General features: G+C 37.3%; 1 protein-coding gene across 2 annotated transcripts; it reads left to right on the top strand.

The window, feature by feature from the left end:
* The first annotated feature begins 3279 nt into the window (after nt 1–3279).
* Nucleotides 3280–19408, top strand: LOC107601514 (apolipoprotein B-100-like). Of its 2 annotated transcripts, none has more exons than XM_016293750.1 (30): nt 3280–3363; nt 3715–3866; nt 4814–4843; nt 5113–5216; nt 5298–5443; nt 5603–5750; nt 5856–6008; nt 6105–6229; nt 6316–6401; nt 6490–6943; nt 7030–7144; nt 7237–7383; nt 7514–7725; nt 7799–7994; nt 8082–8258; nt 8341–8544; nt 8695–8862; nt 8969–9174; nt 9277–9456; nt 9540–9649; nt 9746–9953; nt 10062–10237; nt 10339–10499; nt 10613–10722; nt 10845–11218; nt 11320–12380; nt 12551–17525; nt 17653–17758; nt 17896–18082; nt 18192–19408. In XM_016293750.1, exons 2-30 carry the CDS (start codon nt 3812–3814, stop codon nt 19098–19100), a joined length of 11283 nt encoding a protein of 3760 aa, XP_016149236.1. In that variant the 5' UTR covers nt 3280–3363; nt 3715–3811; the 3' UTR covers nt 19101–19408. The 2 variants fall into 2 exon arrangements, with proteins under 2 accessions (XP_016149236.1, XP_016149226.1); XM_016293740.1 differs by lacking the exon at nt 4814–4843 and adding an exon at nt 4283–4312.
* The last annotated feature ends 485 nt before the right edge of the window (nt 19409–19893 follow it).

Below are 19893 nucleotides of genomic sequence, written 5' to 3'. Positions count from 1 at the left end.
TTACTACATGTAAAGAACCATCTTTCTTTTTTTTTTAGAGTGAAGGCCCTGCTGACTGAATGTTTTGAACTAAACCAAAGTATCTAACAAATGCTACATTGAGAGGGAATGCTTTCAAGCATCAGTGCACAAACTTTAAGGTCTAGCAGAATAAGACTCACTATATCAGTCACCATTAAGTCATACCACAACTGAAGGTTCATGTGTCTAGACAACAGAAATGTTTCACATGTAATTTATTTAAAGGACTCTGATTGCAGTCAAATATGGCAGGACAGGAGACAATATCACGGAGGACTTGAAGCACAAAAATAATTTTGTTGAGGAAGAAGATCCATTGCATTATCTACTCAAAAAGGTAAGCAACTTGCCTCCTAAGACGAAAGATAAGCTCATCAATGCAAGAACGAAGGTTGGATCCAACTCAAATGTCCTAATCAAAGTCCGTGCAGCATGTAAATGAATGTGTCTCCTAAAAATGTATGTATGCTATCAAACAATAGAGTCGATGAGTCTTTAAGAAAATGTAATATTTATTAAGTACACTTGTTTGTGAATAAACATGAAAAACAAGTGTTTAATTGTAAAATTATATTCAACTCACACAAACAGGTTTTCATGATTTATTTCTTTTGTCGCTTGCCATTTCAGTTTACAATAACCATTTTTGCATTACATTAAAATGATTATTTGTCTATTTAACATATATGAGCCTGTGCTGCTGTTATTGCACAATATACAGCATCCCAAAACTGTTCAAGCTCAAACCCTTATCTGAAACTGCTTGTAATCAGAGTAGGTGCTGCTAAAGGGGTGTATTACAAACCTCAAATGCTTCTGATGCAATACACTGTACATTCTGTACAAATACAAAATGTCTTTTGCATTTTGTGTGTTTACTTCAGCAATGCAAGCACAGTACAGTTCATTTAACATTTACAATACAATAGACCTATACAACAATCCCAACTCATTAAAGTTATAAATTGAATAAAGAAAATACATTATTTTTGTTGTTATTATTATGAGTATTAGCATTCTTATTATTATCATCAATATGAATAATAATTAATAATATATACCTTAATAAAATCACTGACAGAGTCACCCTTGCAAACCCTCACAAAAGGGCTTTTATTTGTGGTTTTGTTGATTAGATAACAGTTATCTTGCAGTAGTTGAGTAACTGTCTGTGTTTGATAATGTCATTGCATATCTTTCTTGTACAGTATACTGTATTGAGGTCAGGTTCACACATTTATCCATCAGCTATGAATAATGCCTGGCTCAGAGACTGATAAAAGTGCGCATAGAATTAATAACCATATGTTAATGAGGGAATGAGCATATCAGGGTCTGTGTGCATGCCTGCACATGCCTCTGTATATGGCTATGTGCAATATAATGCACAACTCACATCAGCACAAAATCAAGGCTTCACTATACATTGATTTTGTGACTGATGATAACAGTAAACTGGGTTAACAAATTAACGATTCATGACTGATCAACAGTAATGCTGAAATAAAATAAAATGTACTATTCATATATTATATAAAATAATGTTTGACACAAGCGTTAATGTTCCTTTTAATTTCCTCAGATCTATAAAACGAAAAACACATCTTCATGCAACCGTGTTTTACCCATTAAGCTCTAAATTTCAGTGGAAAAATATATAGTCTGAAAATAGCAAAAGAGCAAAAATAAACCAACACAGGGACAATATAAGATACTATACATTGTAAAAAAAAATCTATAGAAAAACATATAATGTCCTGGCATAAAATTTCCAGTACCTTATTTGTTGACTTTACAGACATCTACTTCAACCCTTAATCAGAACATAAGGCAATGCGTAATTCATAATATGGGTAAAACACCAGTGAAAACTCATTAAAGAATGGTACATTGTGCCTTATTTTTTACAGATTATTCTTATATATATATATATATATATATATTTATTTTTTTATTTTATTTTATTTTTTTATGTAGTTCAAAGCATTATATAGATCAAAAGCAGCCTAAGAAAATCCTAAAAGAACATTTCAACAGGAAAAAGAGTCGATTCTACAAGATGCATCAAGATCCCAAAGTGACACTGGCGTAAACCATATAATGCAAAAGAACAGTTTGTGCAGACAGGGACATTGGTCAGCTTTTATTTTCACTATTTTAAATATGTATATATTACACATTATTTTCCTGTATTTTTGTAAAAGCACTATAATGAGAAATAAATGGCCAGACATAATCAGTGAACTTTTCTTCTCTTCATCTTATGTAAGATAGTAAAGGCAAGTCTGTCAATATCTGAACTTTGATATGTCAGTGGACTTTTAAACAAGTATTCATGATAAAACGGGGTTGCTGTGCATGTGCTCTCTTTTTCCAACTCTAAGACTTTTTGCAAAAAAGAAAAAACAAATTTTTATACAAACTGTTAGTTGCCCTAATAGAGAAAATGGTATCGTCTCAGGGTTAGGATTAGTGTGGAGCCTTGACTGGACACTCTCAATGAGTGCATGATTAGTTCCAGGTCATAGAAGACATAGACTACATGACAAACTTAATATAAATCAATGACAATTTGATCAGTGCAGTGCATTAATTCATATATTTTCTCTTTTTTATAAAGAGACATATTCAAATACACAGATTAAAGATTCATGTGGCTGCTGGCCTCTGCAGATTGAATGTCTTGCCTAATGCTTTTATAGAGAATGAGGATAGCATTTCTCTTTTTTTAAAAGCTGAGCTTCATAACATTAGTTGGCACACAACAAACACAATGTTTAACAATAGAATTTAATGAATTTTGTGATCACACACCTTTAAGTAATCAATAACAAGCATTACAGGGAAAATATGTATAATGCTCTATATCACAATACCTGGTGATGCTTATAAGGATGTTTAGGGACCAATTCTAGAACAATCTGCTTGAATAGCTTTCCCTAAATCAAAAAATAAATGCCTTTGATAAATACATTTCTGTGTACCCAAGAAGACTTGCCAGGACTGAAGTGAATAGTATTTACTCATAACACAAAATAAGAGGTTAGTGAATAAAGTAAACAGGACAAAAGGGCAGAAGGTTTAATCATTTATTCCAGTATCAGTTTAGTCATGTCTGATTGGCAAAACCCTTGGCAAATGATGTCAAAATAAAATGTAGTCAAATAAATACGCCGGTTCCAAGATTAGTTATATGACCTCATCTGGTTTGGTGCTTAATGTCCGACTTTGCAACATCATAAGTAAGAAGGCATGAAAGAAAGACAGGCTTCCTGCCATCACATTACATCGCAAGAGGAGCTAGGAGGAAGTTGTTGAGATGTTACTGTAACAATTCAAAAGGTAGGTTTAAATACTTTTTTATATTTTTAGTCATGTAAAGGAGTGTTCTTTTTCTGAATATACATCAAATAGTAAAAAAAATTAGTTCAATAAAAACAATATATCAATAAGATAGAGGTTACATGGATGACTAAACAATAAACAAATAAACAAAATAGGAAATTAATCAGCTGACCAATCAACAGATCAGGCAAACCAAACATCCTTTGAAAAAGCATTTTCTCTCTGTTTGAAAGACCATTGACATTACATGAAATAGTTGTCTTTGTCCTGCCACAGAGGCATAAGATATGAACTTTGGAGTGGGGACTTCACTTTTTACAGCTGCCATCTCTCCTCCCATTCCTGCAGGAACTGCCTTAATATATAAAGCCATTAACAGCAGTAATACAGCACATCACATCTGAATACTCAACGGTCTTAAGGAAAGAGCTTAACTGAACCCATTATGGGGGACACTAAGCTCTGCCTTTTGCTGCTTCTAAGTGGAATAGCCTTAACAAGTAAGTACTACTAAAGATTTAATAGAAACATTTGTGACTGGTGCAGTTTGTTTTATGATATATTTTATTTTCATGTTTCAGTTCTAGTAGTACTCATCTGTTTTTAGTTATGGAAAAAATACAACATTTTTATTTTCTATAATATATATATATTTTTTATTATATTACATCAGTATTAGTAACTGCTGATAAACAGATATTAAGAATATTAAATGTTGATGATACCAATAAAATGATAGATGATAAAAATAAAAATGATACAGTCTTGTCTATGTTGTCATAATTTAGTCATCAGTTATTTTTGGTATTATATTTTAAGTTTATCTATTGTTTTTAATGAATAACATTTAATTATTATATGTATTATATAATGATTGATATTGTTCGATATTGTACTCCTTGTTTTTTCACCTTAGATGCTCAAGATGAGGAATTACCATGTCTTTGTAAGTGCGAAGCTATTTTTTTATTTAAGAAAATATAAATTATGTATAAGAAATTCTATATGGTTTAAATTATCTAATGATATATATCAGGAAAAAGAAAACAAATAAGAAAACATTCTTCTTTAAGTACTGTGTTACTGTAATATTAACATTAGTTAATTTTTATAATTTATCTCTTCAATTCATGTCAAGTCAAGTGTTTTTTTTTCCTTTCAGAAAATCTAATGTTGTAGACTAAAGATTTAAGATGTGATTTTTACTCCCCTAGTGGCCAAAAGATACAATTAAGAATATTAAATGTTGATGATACCAATAAAATGATAGATGATAAAAATAAAAATGATACAGTCTTGTCTATGTTGTCATAATTTAGTCATCAGTTATTTTTGGTATTATATTTTAAGTTTATCTATTGTTTTTAATGAATAACATTTAATTATTATATGTATTATATAATGATTGATATTGTTTGATATTGTACTCCTTGTTTTTTCACCTTAGATGCTCAAGATGAGGAATTACCATGTCTTTGTAAGTGCGAAGCTATTTTTTTATTTAAGAAAATATAAATTATGTATAAGAAATTCTATATGGTTTAAATTATCTAATGATATATATCAGGAAAAAGAAAACAAATAAGAAAACATTATTCTTTAAGTACTGTGTTACTGTAATATTAACATTAGTTAATTTTTATAATTTATCTCTTCAATTCATGTCAAGTCAAGTGTTTTTTTTTTCCTTTCAGAAAATCTAATGTTGTAGACTAAAGATTTAAGATGTGATTTTTACTCCCCTAGTGGCCAAAAGATACAAGAGCTTTCACAAGTACGAATACACCTACGAAACAGAGTCTCTAAATGCCCTGAATGGAGCAACCAATGGCCCCAAAGCAAGATGCAAGGTCGACACAGCCAATATTTTTTTGTTTGTTTGTTTTTTCTTCATAAAACTTGAAATTTCATACATATTAATTTTTAAACAGGTTGAAATTGAGGTCCCACACACATGCAGCTATATCGTGCGCACAACGGAGTGCACGTTGAGTGAGGTGATCGATGTTGATGCAGAAGGAAATCCTCTCTTTGGGCCATCTGCTGGTGCAGAAGCTTTCAAGGATGCCATGGAGAAGTACATTTCTCAAGGCATTCCACACCAAACAATATACATTATATGTATATATATATATATATATATATATATATATACCCAACAGAATGATATAACAGAGTTATTTTGAGCAGATAAGAAGAAACCATATTAAACACCTACCCTGATCTCGATTCTCAGGAACCCACTGAAGTTCACCGTTGAGGGAGATGATGACATCAATTTGTTTCCCGAGGATGATGAACCAGTCAATATTTTGAACATCAAGAGAGGTCTAATCTCTGCCCTTGCAGTGCCTGTGCTGGAGGAGGACAGAAACAGAAGAATGGTCAGTCATTAACTCGACTTACACTAAAATGTTGCAAAAAGTTTACATTTGTTAAAAGGTTGATATGCATCGCCTAATCCATTATGACTTCTTTCCCAAAACCAGCCCACTATCTACGGTATGTGCAAGACAGGCTACACTGTGAACGCCAGAGAGGACATTGCCACCGATGTCACCCTCAACAGAGACCTGTCTAAATGTGACAATTTCAGGCCGGTCAAGGACCACACCAGTCCCCTGGCCCTTATCACAGGCTTGGTAAGTCATCCTGTCTTTGAATAAGACAAAATAACTGTGTGCTGGATATCTGATGCTTCAATAATGTTTGAACTTACTTGTCTTTTCATCACACAGCACTACCCACTTGCTCAGCTCATCACAAGCAGCCAAACCTGCAACTACAAGTTTGATAATGCACAGAAACATATGACCTCTGCTTCCTGTACTGAAAACCACATGCTTGTGCCTTTCTCTTACAAGTGAGTTCATTGACAGCTACTTGGGGTTTTATTTTTGATTGACCATCTCATTTATTGATCTGCTAATTCATTCCGATTATAAACAGAGGACAGTATGGAGTTACTAATGTAGGAAAACAAGTCTTGACTCTGGTGGGAGTGTCTGTGCACAATGACAGAATCTTTGAACACGGTAAGCAATCATTCAGACATTTAAATTTGCATGTGTTTGCAGTAATTGCGTTTTAATTAATGGAGTTTTCTTGTTTACCCACCTCTAGACGTAGTCAACATGAAGACACTGCACCTCGATGGAAGCATTGACTCAGGCCATCCAATTAAGGATAAAGAGGTCATGCTGTCTGTTCTACGGGAACTGGCTGGCCTTTCTGAGACCAACAATGGACACAACAGAGCGCACCTAGCTCACAAGCTCATTGCTACAATCCGCAAAATGAATGCTGAAAGCCTGAGCACTGCTCTACCGGAGGCCCTGGAGATTTCGCGCTCCCTGATGTACCAGGCGTTGTTTCAGTGTGGCATGCCAGAATGCACCACTGCCGTCTTGCAGGTTCTCAGGACCTTTGACCGATCCTCAGTAGAGATCGATGCTGCAGTATATGCCATGGGAATGGTTCCCAACCCATCCAGAAGCCTTGTTGAGGAAATGTTAAAGGTGGCCAAGTTCAAGGATAGCAAGCCCATCTACTATGCTCTAAGCAATGCTGTCAGGAGGTGAGAAAACAAGCACAAGTCAACAGTAGTCATGGTATTGAATCAATATATGAGAATTTAATGTTTATTCATCTGCCTTATCCAAGGCTCTATGAAGCTGAAGGAAGAGTCACCCCTGAGATTCAGGGAGTTGCCGATTACGCCCTTGAACAGATCAGCGACTGCACAGGCGATCAGGAACATGTGTACCTGGCCCTGAGGGTATGTTCAACCTATTTCATTAAGCATGCTTCACCAAGTTATAAATAACAGCTGATATGTGGATACTGAAATCTGTATATGAAATCTCTAAGGTCATTGGAAACATGGCTTCTGCAGTCGGAGCCGCAAGCCCTGCTCTGAAATCAGCAATTATCCAATGCATAAACCAACCTGCTGCATCCCCTGAGGTCCAGCAAGCTGCTATTCAAGCTTTTAGACTCACTTCTGTCCCTGATGAGGTAAACCAGATATATTTTCTAACTGAAACAATTAAAAAGGCTAAATAAAATAATAAATGTAATTTTAAATAAATCAAAATATTTACAATAAATGTATGTTTGGCTAACATAAATTGGCTATTTCTAACAGGGTAGAGAGGTGTTAATGAAGGTCATTTTTGATGGAGCCGCTCCCATACAGAAGCGTGTTGCTGCATATCTCATTGTGATGAAGGATCCTCAGCCCTCTGAACTGGCTCAGCTGGTTGCTGCTCTGCCTAAAAATGAAAACTGTCAGGCTATGAGCTTTGTTAACTCACATATCAGCAACATCCGGAGCTCCACAGCATCTGAGACTAAGGAGTTAGTTGGAATCTTCATACATTTTAACATCTTAAGTATAAAAACTCTATCTAATTTCTCTTCTGCTTCTCAGACTTAGAGAGAAGATTCTCAATGCCCTCCAAGGGAATGAGATCAGAACTTCCACAGATCCAACGAAGTACTCTCGCAATTACAAGATTGGCTCTCTAGAGGGAAATGTGATCTTCGAGTCTGAAGAACTTCTGCCCAATGAAGTTATCTTGGAGATGACCCTGAATGCTTTTGGATATGACATAGACATGTTTGAGGTACAAGATTATTCTACATTTTTAAATGTTCTCCTTTAGTATTTCTCTAATTTTATATTGATATCTTATTATTTTTTGTTCTTACAGATCGGGTTGAATGGTAAGGGACTGGAACCCACTGTTGATGCCCTAATCGGCATTGATGGATTCTTCCGTGACACCATGCAGAAGACCATTAACTATGCAGCTGATCAAGTGCCCAGGGGCAATGCCATTATGCAGAGCATGTTCCCAACCCTATGGGATAACATAAAAATGCAACAGGTCTTTTACATTTCAAGATGTTGCTACATTTATAGAACTTTCTTTGATTCGGTTTATCACTCACGTACCCTTCTCATTCTAGGCCCCTCAAAGCATCGTCAAGGAAATAATGAATAATGTTAACAAGCTCATCCAGAAACTGAAGGTTCAGGATAACCCAGAGGCTATGATCTACCTGAGGCTTCTGGGTGCTGAAATGGGCTATCTCAAAACCAAGGATATGGAAGGCATGGCCTACTCTGCTGCTTTACTGACTAATAGACTCTTAAATATGTTTCCTGTTGATGTAAGTGAACTGCTGTAAAATAAATATTAGTGCTTAGCAAATCTACCATGCTCAAAAACACCAACATAATGGATCATAGTCAAAATAAATGTACAGTTTCCTCTTAAGTTAAAATATATTGAGTGAACATATTAATGATTTGTTTTACAGTTCATAAGGAGCCTTTACTCAAGTGTCAACAACAACCTTTTTCTTCACTATGTCTTCATGGACAATGAGTTTTATCTACCTACTGGTACCGGAATTCCATTTAGAGTTGCCCTGTCTGGTACTTTTGCTCCAGGAGTGAAAGGAGGACTGAAAATTGCCCCTGATATGGTATGGTGTATATATATATATATATATATATATATATATATTTTTTTTTTTTTTTTTACCAAGCTATACCAAATTACTTCACCTATTTCTTTGTCTTTTCACACAGAGCGAGATGGCTTTCATGCCATCTGTTGGTGTGGAGTTTGTGACTGAGGTTGGAGCTCTCTTACCTGACTATGTTGAGTCTGGCTTGGAGATGCATACTAACATCTACCATGAGAGCGGTCTGAAAGTAAGGGTTGCTGTAACCAAAAAGCAGCTCAAGCTGACTTTTCCCACACCCCAAGCTCCAACAAAACTCATCAGTGTGACGTAAGATGCTACTGTTAACACAATCATGATAAACAAACAAAAAAAGTAATATTGCTCTACAAATACATTAAAGAAATTCTGCATTTTGTTTTCTCTGCACAGCAACTCTTTGTTCTCAGTGACTGGTACTGAAAAAAAGACAATTCCTCCAATGATGGAACATGTGAAAGCACAGAAATGCACTCCTTTCCTCCCTGGATTTAAGTACTGCAGTGCCCTGCAATACTCAAATGCCTTTTCCAGTGATGCATCTCCCTACTTCCCCTTGACTGGTGACAGCAAGTAAGGGAAATGCTGGTTTATTTATTTGTTTGTTTTCTTGCTTTTTTAAATCCCAAATATTGAACACAGACCTGTGTCTTTAGATTTGCCATTGAGATCCACCCCACTGGTGAGGTTTCTGCATACACAGCTACTGTAGACTATGTCTATGAAGACAAGGTTGACACAGTGACTTTTGGTCTGAAGGCAGAAGGTAAAGCAATGCTTCTCAAAAGAATCCCTTACGATCTCTAGACATTTTCATCTATTAACTAGCAACTGAAATGTTGCTCTTTTTTCCATATAATAGGAACATCATTTGAGGGCACAGCGAAACTGATGTTAGAGAGACAGAAATACAGCGTCTCAGCTGATCTCCAAATTCCTGGCTATGACCTTGAAGCTGGAATTCGGGTTCATTCTGTTGACCGCAGCACTCAGAGCAGGGCCACACATTCCATTCAGCTTGACTTCATTAACAAGAATATACCTGAGGCATCTCTTGTTGCCCTTGCTAAGTATGCACATGTCTATATTAAACATGTTCTAACAATAATAATATATATTTTAATAATTGCACATTGTTCAAATAAACTCTTGGGTTTAATATTCTCTTCCTTCTTTAGGACAGAGTCAATGAAGGATGCTATGCTGCAGGTTCAGCTGCTCATTCCTCATTTTCAGACAGATGCTAAAGTAACTGCACAACTGAAAAATGCTGAGGGCCTTAGAGTAGAGCTTGAGAGTGACCTTAGGCTCCCCGAGACAACTTCCTCTATTCAGAAAGTCATTCTGAAATATGGTACATTTTACTTATACTTCCTTAAATTCAACTTCAACTCATATTCAGCAAATAAACTAGAAGTCCTCTGCCATGTTAACTAATATTCATGTTCTTTTCAGATGCGGAGAAGATTGAGGCAGAGGTCACTTCTGATGTCAGCACTGAGGTTCACAACAATATCCCTATTGATGCCATCAAAGCCACAGTCAGTGACCTGCTTGACCAGCAGATTGGAACGTCTAACATGAAGATCCGTGATGTCTTGATCCAGTCAGTTGAGGTAAATGCAAAATAAATCCTTGACTCCCCAAACCCATAAATTTAAGGAAAAGCAAAACATAGAAATACAGAAAACATTAATTAGAATATAACACTTATTCAATAATCATCTAGGCCTCAAATGCCTACTTGGAACAATTTGCCGCCAACATCCCATATGTTCAGGGCTTTAGGATTCCTGCCTTCCCAGAATTCACTGTGCCCAAGAAGCTATTCCTGAATGCGTGAGTGAATTAAAAATACAACAATACATTTTAAAATGCAGAAACATGAATCATATCTATAATGTTCCACATACTAATTAATGTTAAGTACATTAATACAACATTTTATATTTTTTTAACAGTGAGGGTTCTGCTAAATACAAGTTTGGTCAGAATTATTACACCATCTCCATTCCCATTCCTCTTGGTGGGAAATCTTCTGGAGGTTTCAACTTCCCTGCTGCCCTGACCACACCAAAACTGGTAGTACCTCAGCTTGGCCTGGAAGTTGCTTCCATTAGCATTCCTCTTCCAGAGGTCTTTGTTCCTGAGAGTCTGTCTGTGTCACTGCCTCACATGGCAAAGGCAGAGGTGTCCAGCAAGCTGAGCAGCAACTTCTACAACATGGAGGCAACAGCTTCTGCTGGCAGGGAACTTGTTGAGAAACCAAGCTATTCAGCCAAGTTTGAAGTCACTGGAACTAGCCCAGTGGAGCTCCTCTCCTTCAAAGTGGAAGGTATTTGTATGTTTGTTTGCAACTATATTTTTCCTAACCCCATTTTTTTGTAATCTGTAATAAATTACTTATTACTTGATTGTTACTATCCTTATGTTTAGGATCTACTTTAGTGGAAGACACACCTGGGGAATCTTTGAGAGCTGAGATGAAATCCTCTCTTGATCACAAGCTAATTGAAGCCAGTGTTAATTATGTTGAGGAAATGACAATTGCTGAAAAAATCAAATTTAAGTCAAGCAGTAAGATTGAGGCAAACAGTCCCTTTGGTCTGAAGATTTCAGTGGAACACACAGGCCAGGTTGGAGTCAATGAGGATGAGATCTCCGGAGATGGAAATCTGATGTGCTCCATCAAGGCTGGTCCTCTGAATGGTGCTGTTGCTCTTAGGCAGTCACTTATCCTACTCCCATTTAAGCCAGAAGCGAAAATTGATTCCTCTCTGAAAGTAAACTCAGACCATTTCCAGGCAGAGAACACAATTGAAGCAGCATTTGCCAATGGAGAGCTCATTGTTATATCAAAAACTACTGCATTAGAGAACACTCTGATGCATGATGCTGAAGTTACCTATACAGGGTCTCTACTTGCTCTGAAGTCAGATACAAGGGCAAAGATTCTCAGTCTGAACATCCAAAATGTAGCTGAGGCTAGTGCTAGACCTGATTCGGTCAACATTAAGATTGACACTAATGCTGACACTTTTGCTGGGGTTGAAAATCGTATCCGTTCCCAGTTTATAGCAACACTGGATGCCAATGGGCTGGATGTAAAAAGTGATGCCTTCGCAAGTCTGACTGAACACACAGCTTCCCACAAGTGCAGCCTATCCCTGACCGGGGATGGCCTGGCCACAAGTGGCACAACCTCAATGGAAAGCTCTCTCATCCCTTTGATGCTTGAGAACAAATTCAGCGGAGCCCTTGACACGTCAAAGCTTTCCTTGTCAGCTGAGACGAAGGGTAAATTTAATGAAATGATAATTAAAAATACAAATTCTCTGTCTGCATCCCTGTCCTCAGTAGCTTTCAACTCCGTAGTGGCTGTTAAAGGTGATGTTGTAACTTATAAGCATGACATCTCCATTCAAATTGAACCATATAGTACTTCAGTGACAATCAACAATAATCTGGATGTTCTGTACATCACTCTGGTTAATGAGGTCATTCTCTGTCTGCATCCCTGTCCTCAGTAGCTTTCAACTCCGTAGCGGCTGTTAAAGGTGATGTTGTAACTTATAAGCATGACATCTCCATTCAAATTGAACCATATAGTACTTCAGTGACAATCAACAATAATCTGGATGTTCTGTACATCACTCTGGTTAATGAGGTGCAGTTTAAGGCACTTCCATACACAGCTGACTTGAGTGGCAGCTGGAAGCTTTCTTCTAATGCAGATGAGCTGAAGCACACATACGAGATCAGATATGAAGATCTGGTTGTCACCGCCAAGTGTGGTTCTACTGGAAAACTCATGGGATCTCACATGAGCCACAACACAGAAATCGAGGTTGCTGGACTATCAGTCACATTCGGCAGTGATGCACTTTTAAATTCACAGTACCTACGCTTTAATGGTAACTTTCATGCCACTGCTGTTCCCTTCAGATTCAACGTTGATGCCATGGCCAATACAGATGGTGATTTGTATCTGTATGGAAAACAAAGTGCACAGGTTTACTCTAAATTTCTTATGAAGGCAGAACCTCTTGCTCTTGCACACTCACACGAATGCAGAGTCTCAACAACACACAATTTGGACAATGGCCTATCAATTGAAACTAACCTTGATAATAAGATTGATACTGTGCTGACACCATCTAAGCAGCAGGCCACAATGAGAGTAAAATCTAAGGTCAACAACCATTTGTTCAACCAAGATGTGAGTGCTTACAACAACCCTGAAAGACTTGGAGTAGAAGTGTCTGGATCCATCATCACAAACCTCTTCAACAGAGTTGATGCTGACAACCAAGACCACTTTTTCTCAGCCTTCCTAAAATACGATAAAAACACTAACAGCCATATCTTCAGCCTGCCATTGATTCAGAATTTTCCTGTGGACTTGCAACACATCAAAATTACAATTTTAAGGATTGCTGAGTCCATGCAGTATTATATCAACAGAGAAGACATTATTGCCGAGATTCAGAACCTAGCTAAGTACATAAGTGATTCTGTGAATAAACTAAATCTGGAGAGGAAAATCACCAAGATGAGCGAGGGCCTGATTGCTCTATATGAGAAGTATGGATTTACTCTGGATAACATGGAGGCCGCTCTGATGAATTTAAAGCCTGTTATGTTGAAGCTAGTCACTGAACTGGACACTCGTGTAGAAGAGATAGAAAAAATAGTGAGAGAAATGATTGCAAGCGGCACACTATCTGACACTGCAATGCAGAGACTAACAGAAGAACTGAATGCATTCAATGAGAAATATGACATCAGAGCCATAGTTCTTGCTGTCATTGAGGCTACTGAAAATTTTATTGAGCAGATTGATGTAACGAGACTGAAGGGCAGTGGCAGTGCCCTCTTGCAAGATCTTGAGGAACAGTATGCTATTAAATTCACACTGGAGGCGGTTTTGAGTGAACTGAAGCAGTTTGTTGCAAACTTTGACCAAGGAAAGTTCATTGAGGATGTAAAGAACTTTGTTACCTCTGCCAAATTCAGAGACTATGCAGACAATTTGGTGGCTCAAATCCCTACAGAGGAAATCCACAAGACTTTTGAAAAAACAAAACAACTGCTTACTGTACTGGGAGGGAAACTGAATGCCATCTACAGCACTGTGAGAGAAACCCTGGGGCAATCTGGGGTTGACAAGAAGATTGAAGCAATTCTGGAAAAGGTTGTTGAGCTTATCAAGAAGTTCAATATTGAACAAACTGTTAAGGCTCTTGCTAGCACTTTGAAATCTATTCTGACCCCCATCACAGAGCTGCTGGATAAGGCCATGACCTACTTGAAAACAACAGAGGTAAAGGAAATAATTGAGCATTTAAACAACTGCCTAAACCATTGTATCAGATATATTAGATCATTTGACTACAATGTATTTGGGGATGAAGCCAACCTGAAAATCAAGGACTTGATAAATGAACTTTACACTATGAGTTTGTCACTTGAAATTCGGCAAAAGCTCCATGCAATCAGAGAATTTGTCAATTATGCTCTGTCATCTCTTACTGCTTGCCTCGAGGAGCTAAGAACAATCAAAGTTGCAGATGTGGTCAAAAAAATCAAGGACATTGTTGATAGTGCAGACTACATTGACACTGAAGCACTTATAGAGAGCCTCAGGAAGAGAATTACAGACATGGATATCAGAGAAGAAATCATGCAGCAAGTGAGTGGTATCTACACTAAGGTAGTTGCCATTGCAACAGATGCATGCAGTGCTGTTATGGAAATAATCCAAACCATCCTTAAAGATCAGGCAATTGTCAATGAGATGAAGCAAATCTGTGATGGAGTCAAGACAGGACTGAAAACAGCTGAATTTGAGATCCCATCTTTCACTTTCCCACTCACTGACCTTGTTGTACCCTCCATAAAAATAAGTTTAGAGAAGCTTCAGGAAATCAGCCTCCCTTCTACACTGATTGACCTTCCAGAGTTTATTATTCTGAAATATTACACAGTGTCACCAGTCAGAATAGAGTATGATGATATCAGGCAGGGACTATTAGACCTATTAAACTTCATTGCCAATTATGAAATTCCATCTGTTGACGCCATGTTTGGCGACCTAAGAATTATCTACCTGCCTGAAATCTCTGCCATCACACTGCCAGAAATCAGTTTTCCAGAGATCTCCTTCCCTGAAATTCCTAAATACTTTCCGAAGCACAAATTCTCAGACCTGCAGATCCCAGAATTCACTCTCCCTGCAGTCCCTAGTGAGGTCATGATGCCATGCTTCGGAAAGCTGTACGGTGAGGTTAGGGTCACCATTCCAATTTTCAACATGAGAACTACAATGGAATTCTTAAACTCTACTGAAAGTGCCGAAACCCCACAATTTACAGGGCACATTACCTCACATGGATCATCTGAATATGACATTCTTAAATACACCTTGGATTCCACAGCTCGGGTTGCCATCCCTAAGATGAGTCGTGTGATTGTTGCTGAAACCCTGAAGATCACTCACAGTGTCCTAGCAGTTGACCATCAGTCCTCAGTGTCACTGTATGGCTTCTCAGCCCAGGCTGTGTCCAAGAGTAATATGAAGATAACCATCGCCTCCCTTAGTGCTAACATTCTTAACAATGCCTTCTTTGCACTGGAGGATGGAATGTCTGCAAATATTAAAACACAATATACCGACAAGGTAAGAATTCCTGCGCTCTCATGGAACAGTGACCATTCTTACACTAATGAGGTCACTCTTAAGCAGGATGGTTTAAAAATCCTTCTGACGATGACAGAAGAAGCCAAGGGCCAAATATCTGTGCATGATGATTCTGATGATATCACCATCAAGAGTATCTCAACTATAATTATTACTCCAACAACAGCCACGCTAACCAGTTCTGCAGATTGTGAAGGTGGATCTTTAAAGCTTAAACAGAAAATAAATGTTGATGGTGTTGCCCTGAACTACATCAACTTTAATGGCCATATTGAAGGAAATTATGATAGTGGAGAAAATTACTTGCTGAATGCTTCTGGAAAGGCTAATCTCAGAGAAATGAAGGTAGAGATGAAGGCAGCCTATGACACAAAGTTCACTGGATTGCTCAGTGGTACATTTTCTAGTGCCTTCAACATCTTAGTGCAACCCTTTGAGATGATCCTTGATTTCCAAAACAAGGCTAATACTAAACTCAGCTTCAAAGACCCTCTGACTGCCAAGATTGATCTCCAGAATGATTATGCTGTTATCCTAAATACCGACATGCAGAAGTTGAGTACTGTGGCACTTGCTCGTTTCAACCAGTACAAATACAGTCACAACTTTACAGCTGCCAACAGCGGAGATGAGGCTGGCATTTATGCTGCAGTAAATGGAGAGGCCAATTTGGAATTTCTGACTGTCCCATTCAGTATCCCACCTATCGAGTTTGAAACATTTATTATAATTGTTGGCACTCCAGAAATCAGCAACATCAACTTATATGAACATACTGGTCTTAAGCATTTGTTGACCAACTTTGACCAGGCTATTGATGTAGATGCAAAGATTGTCTACCAGAAGAGCAAAGCTGCACCCATTATTGATCTTGGCATTATTAACATCCATCCTCTGGGTGATTTAATCTCTGAGGTGTCATTCAAGTCCTCTATATTCAGCCTTAATGCTAATGCTGGTATCTATGGGAAAGATAACCCTGTAATTCGATTTGGAGCAATTACTGCCTCTGAGTTTGAGGGACTGAGGGCTAAGCTTGAAGGAACCAGCAGTCTAAGCACCAAAAGTGGATTAAAATTAGCCAATTCTGTGCTCCTGGAAAATCGCCACATTGAAGGAACCCATGAAAGCACTGTAACTATAAACCCAGATAACTTTGAAGTTGCACTGTCTGTGACCACAACTGCAAACGTTAACCTACCTATTCTTACAGCTAAAGCCAACCACCAATTTACTGCTGACAACAAGGCCCATCCAAAAGCGGATTCAACTTTTAAGACAGAGTACACATTTGACGTTCCCATTATTAAGCTTGTTGGTAAGGGAAATGCTGAAAACATCTTAAAAGGTGAAGGAACTCATACATTTATCTCTGCTGAGACTCTCATAAAGGGTACCATTGATGGAACATTCCTAGATAGTGGTATTGTAAAGGGAGCTTTGAATTATGACGAATCCATCTATTTGAATGGCAACAGTTTGCGATATGCTTTAAAGACTGTTGCTGATGGCAACCTGAATTATGGAGATCTCAAGGTAATGTTTGATGTAGATGAAAACCTGTCTGTGGAAACAGCTATGGAACATGTTTATGCTACGCTGAAGTTTTCTTCCAAGAATGAAGCAAATATTGGAGGTTTTAACACAAAGGGAGATCATACTGGCCAGGCTACAGTTGATCTGGATTTTCTAAAGTCACTGGTGGCTGAAATGAAAATTGTCTTGTCTCAACCAAGCCCCTTCGGTGACCTTAGGATCTCTGAGATGGTATTGGCGGAGCTTAGTGTACCCAAGCAGAAGATTGATTACACCTCAAAGATCATCTCTCCAGTATACACCACAGATGTTGTTGCTAAACTAGATGGTAGTGCACCAGTCTACAAAACTGTTCTCAAGGCTACAGCCACTTCACCAGTTGTGTTCCTGGAGTACAATCTTGAGAGTAAGTATCTGCAAAGACAAAAATAAAACTGCATTTAGATCATTCAATGATACTAGTTTTTACTAAGAGTAAATTACAATATTTGTTCTCAGTGTGCTTAATTGATTTGTGCTTTCACACAAAACAGGCTCCATGAGTACTACAATGGAGAATGGTGCCCTTGTTGTAGGAGCAAATGCTGTACTTACACATGCTGACTTTACTATGGACTTCAGCAATGTTTTTCATATGGGGTAAAAAATAAAAACTTCTGAATTTTAATCGAATTATAAGTAAAAGTTTTGTATTAGGCTTACAAGTATTCTTCAGTATATAACAAATTCTGTGTGTAAATGGTAATTATTAAGCATACTTATGACTTTTTCTTTAGTGATCCTAGCCATACCATGAATGTGGACATCACCAGCCCAACATTCACTGATGTAAACTTTCGCTACACTGCTCGAAGCGATGGGGTAAGTGCCTCAGTTTCCACACCAACAACTGGCCACCTTGGCTTCCAGATTCAAGGAAAGATTCCATCCGCGATGAATGCGAGGATCTACAGCCGTTATGCTGTAAGTGGCATTTCATTACTCCTTCAAACTGAGCTATTAACTCATGCTAACAACCTTTGTTTCTATATATTGTAATCATTCTATACTGTAATCATTGCATTTTCTGCAGTCTGCACCAGGAGATGATGTTGAAATTCTGATCATCAGAGCAGTACCAAAGGGAGACGAAAAAGTACTGTTGGTCAGCTACAATTTACTGGCCACACGTGATATGGGCGAAGGCTTGATAGAGAGGCTACAAGATATCTCATCCTGTGTTGAAGGATTTGCTGAAAAATATGGCATCAATGATGCACTAAATAGACTGTTTAACATTGTTAAAGAAGTTGAAAATATTTTAAGAGATGACCTCTTTTCTGATTCTGAGCATAGTGAGTTGTCTAAACTTTTCAGAAGTGTAGTTGTTACATACCAAAAGACTATCCAGGTCCTGCTTGATGCTGCCATCATCTTCCTGAGAGAGACAAAATATAAATTGCCTGGAATGGATGAAGCTACACTGCCTGAAATCTGCAACAAAATCAGATTTATTTTTGTGGAAATGTTGGAGAAACTCGCTAACAATCTGGAGATATATTTCTCTACCATCATGGAGAACTTCAGCACAGTTGAAATGACATTTTCCTCTGGAAAGGTCATGACTGTAGCCGAGGTGCAAAAAAATGTGAAAAGTACCCTGAGAATTCAACTAGCTATGATAGTAGATGTGATGATGCAAACAGAAGGCCTTGATGTGTTTCTTGAGAAACTAGGACAGACCCTACAAGAGGTGGTTGATAAAGCACAAGAATTTGTGGAAAGCATTAAGTCCGATATCTTAGAAGCTGTTGCTGCTCACCTTAACACTTTCTACAATAAGCTGCTGCAGACCTTAGAAGAACTGGCTACAGTGTTTGTCTTCATTGTTTTGCTGCCTTTAAGTGCATTTTATAACAACATTTTGACCAATTTGGATGAATTGTTTAATGCAAATAATGGAATACAGCAAATTGAGCTGCCGTTGCCTTTTTTCCAGTAAACTGATCATTCGAAACAAACATCGAATTAAATAAACACTACCGTCTTTTGGAAAGATCATTCTCAAATGGACATTCAAGCCAATGGACGCTTAACTGAAGTGTAACACCAACATGTATATAAAGCAATCACTGATGCCATAAACGTCTCATTATTATGCTGTTGTATTATTTCATTTGTATAAATGATTATTCAAATACTAACCTTGGTACAAAAATGTCAATTGTGACATATAGTTTCTTTCCTTGTTCAGTATCTGATATTAATGGCATAATGGATGAGGCTAAATAAAGAACTTTTATTACGCAATATCATGCATCTTTTTATTTTGTTCCTCCAAAGATGTTAGTCTGTTGATCTGGAGCTTAGCAAAATGCTTGAATGTGATTATGAGCAGAAAACACACATTTCTTTCTCAACAACATATATGGTATATTGCACAATATTAAATGTTAAGTGCTAACTGTCTCAGAAAAACATTTCTCATATATATCAGTTATAATATATTGTATAATGTTGGATGTGATAATACAGCAAAACCTGCATTTCAAAATACTACCTCTCAGTACATGAGCGATTACACCTATTTTGCTAAAAAATGTACATAAAGAAGTGCCTAAAGGTTTATTAATAGTCAAAGCATTTTTACTTTCACATTTTTGTCTACAGCATAAATTATAGTCATACATTTTGTCATATTTTGGACATCTCATATCTTTCATATTTGACTTTAGCTCACTTTTGTTCTAACTTCAACGTGGTATGCAATATTTGAGATTAGGAATTTTTTCTTT

This window comes from Sinocyclocheilus grahami, unplaced genomic scaffold (genome assembly GCF_001515645.1).
Source record: "Sinocyclocheilus grahami isolate Dianchi unplaced genomic scaffold, SAMN03320097.WGS_v1.1 scaffold15.1, whole genome shotgun sequence".
Lineage (NCBI taxonomy): Eukaryota > Metazoa > Chordata > Actinopteri > Cypriniformes > Cyprinidae > Sinocyclocheilus > Sinocyclocheilus grahami.
Note: the sequence above shows the minus strand (reverse complement) of the source record. Positions and strands in the feature narration are given on the sequence as shown.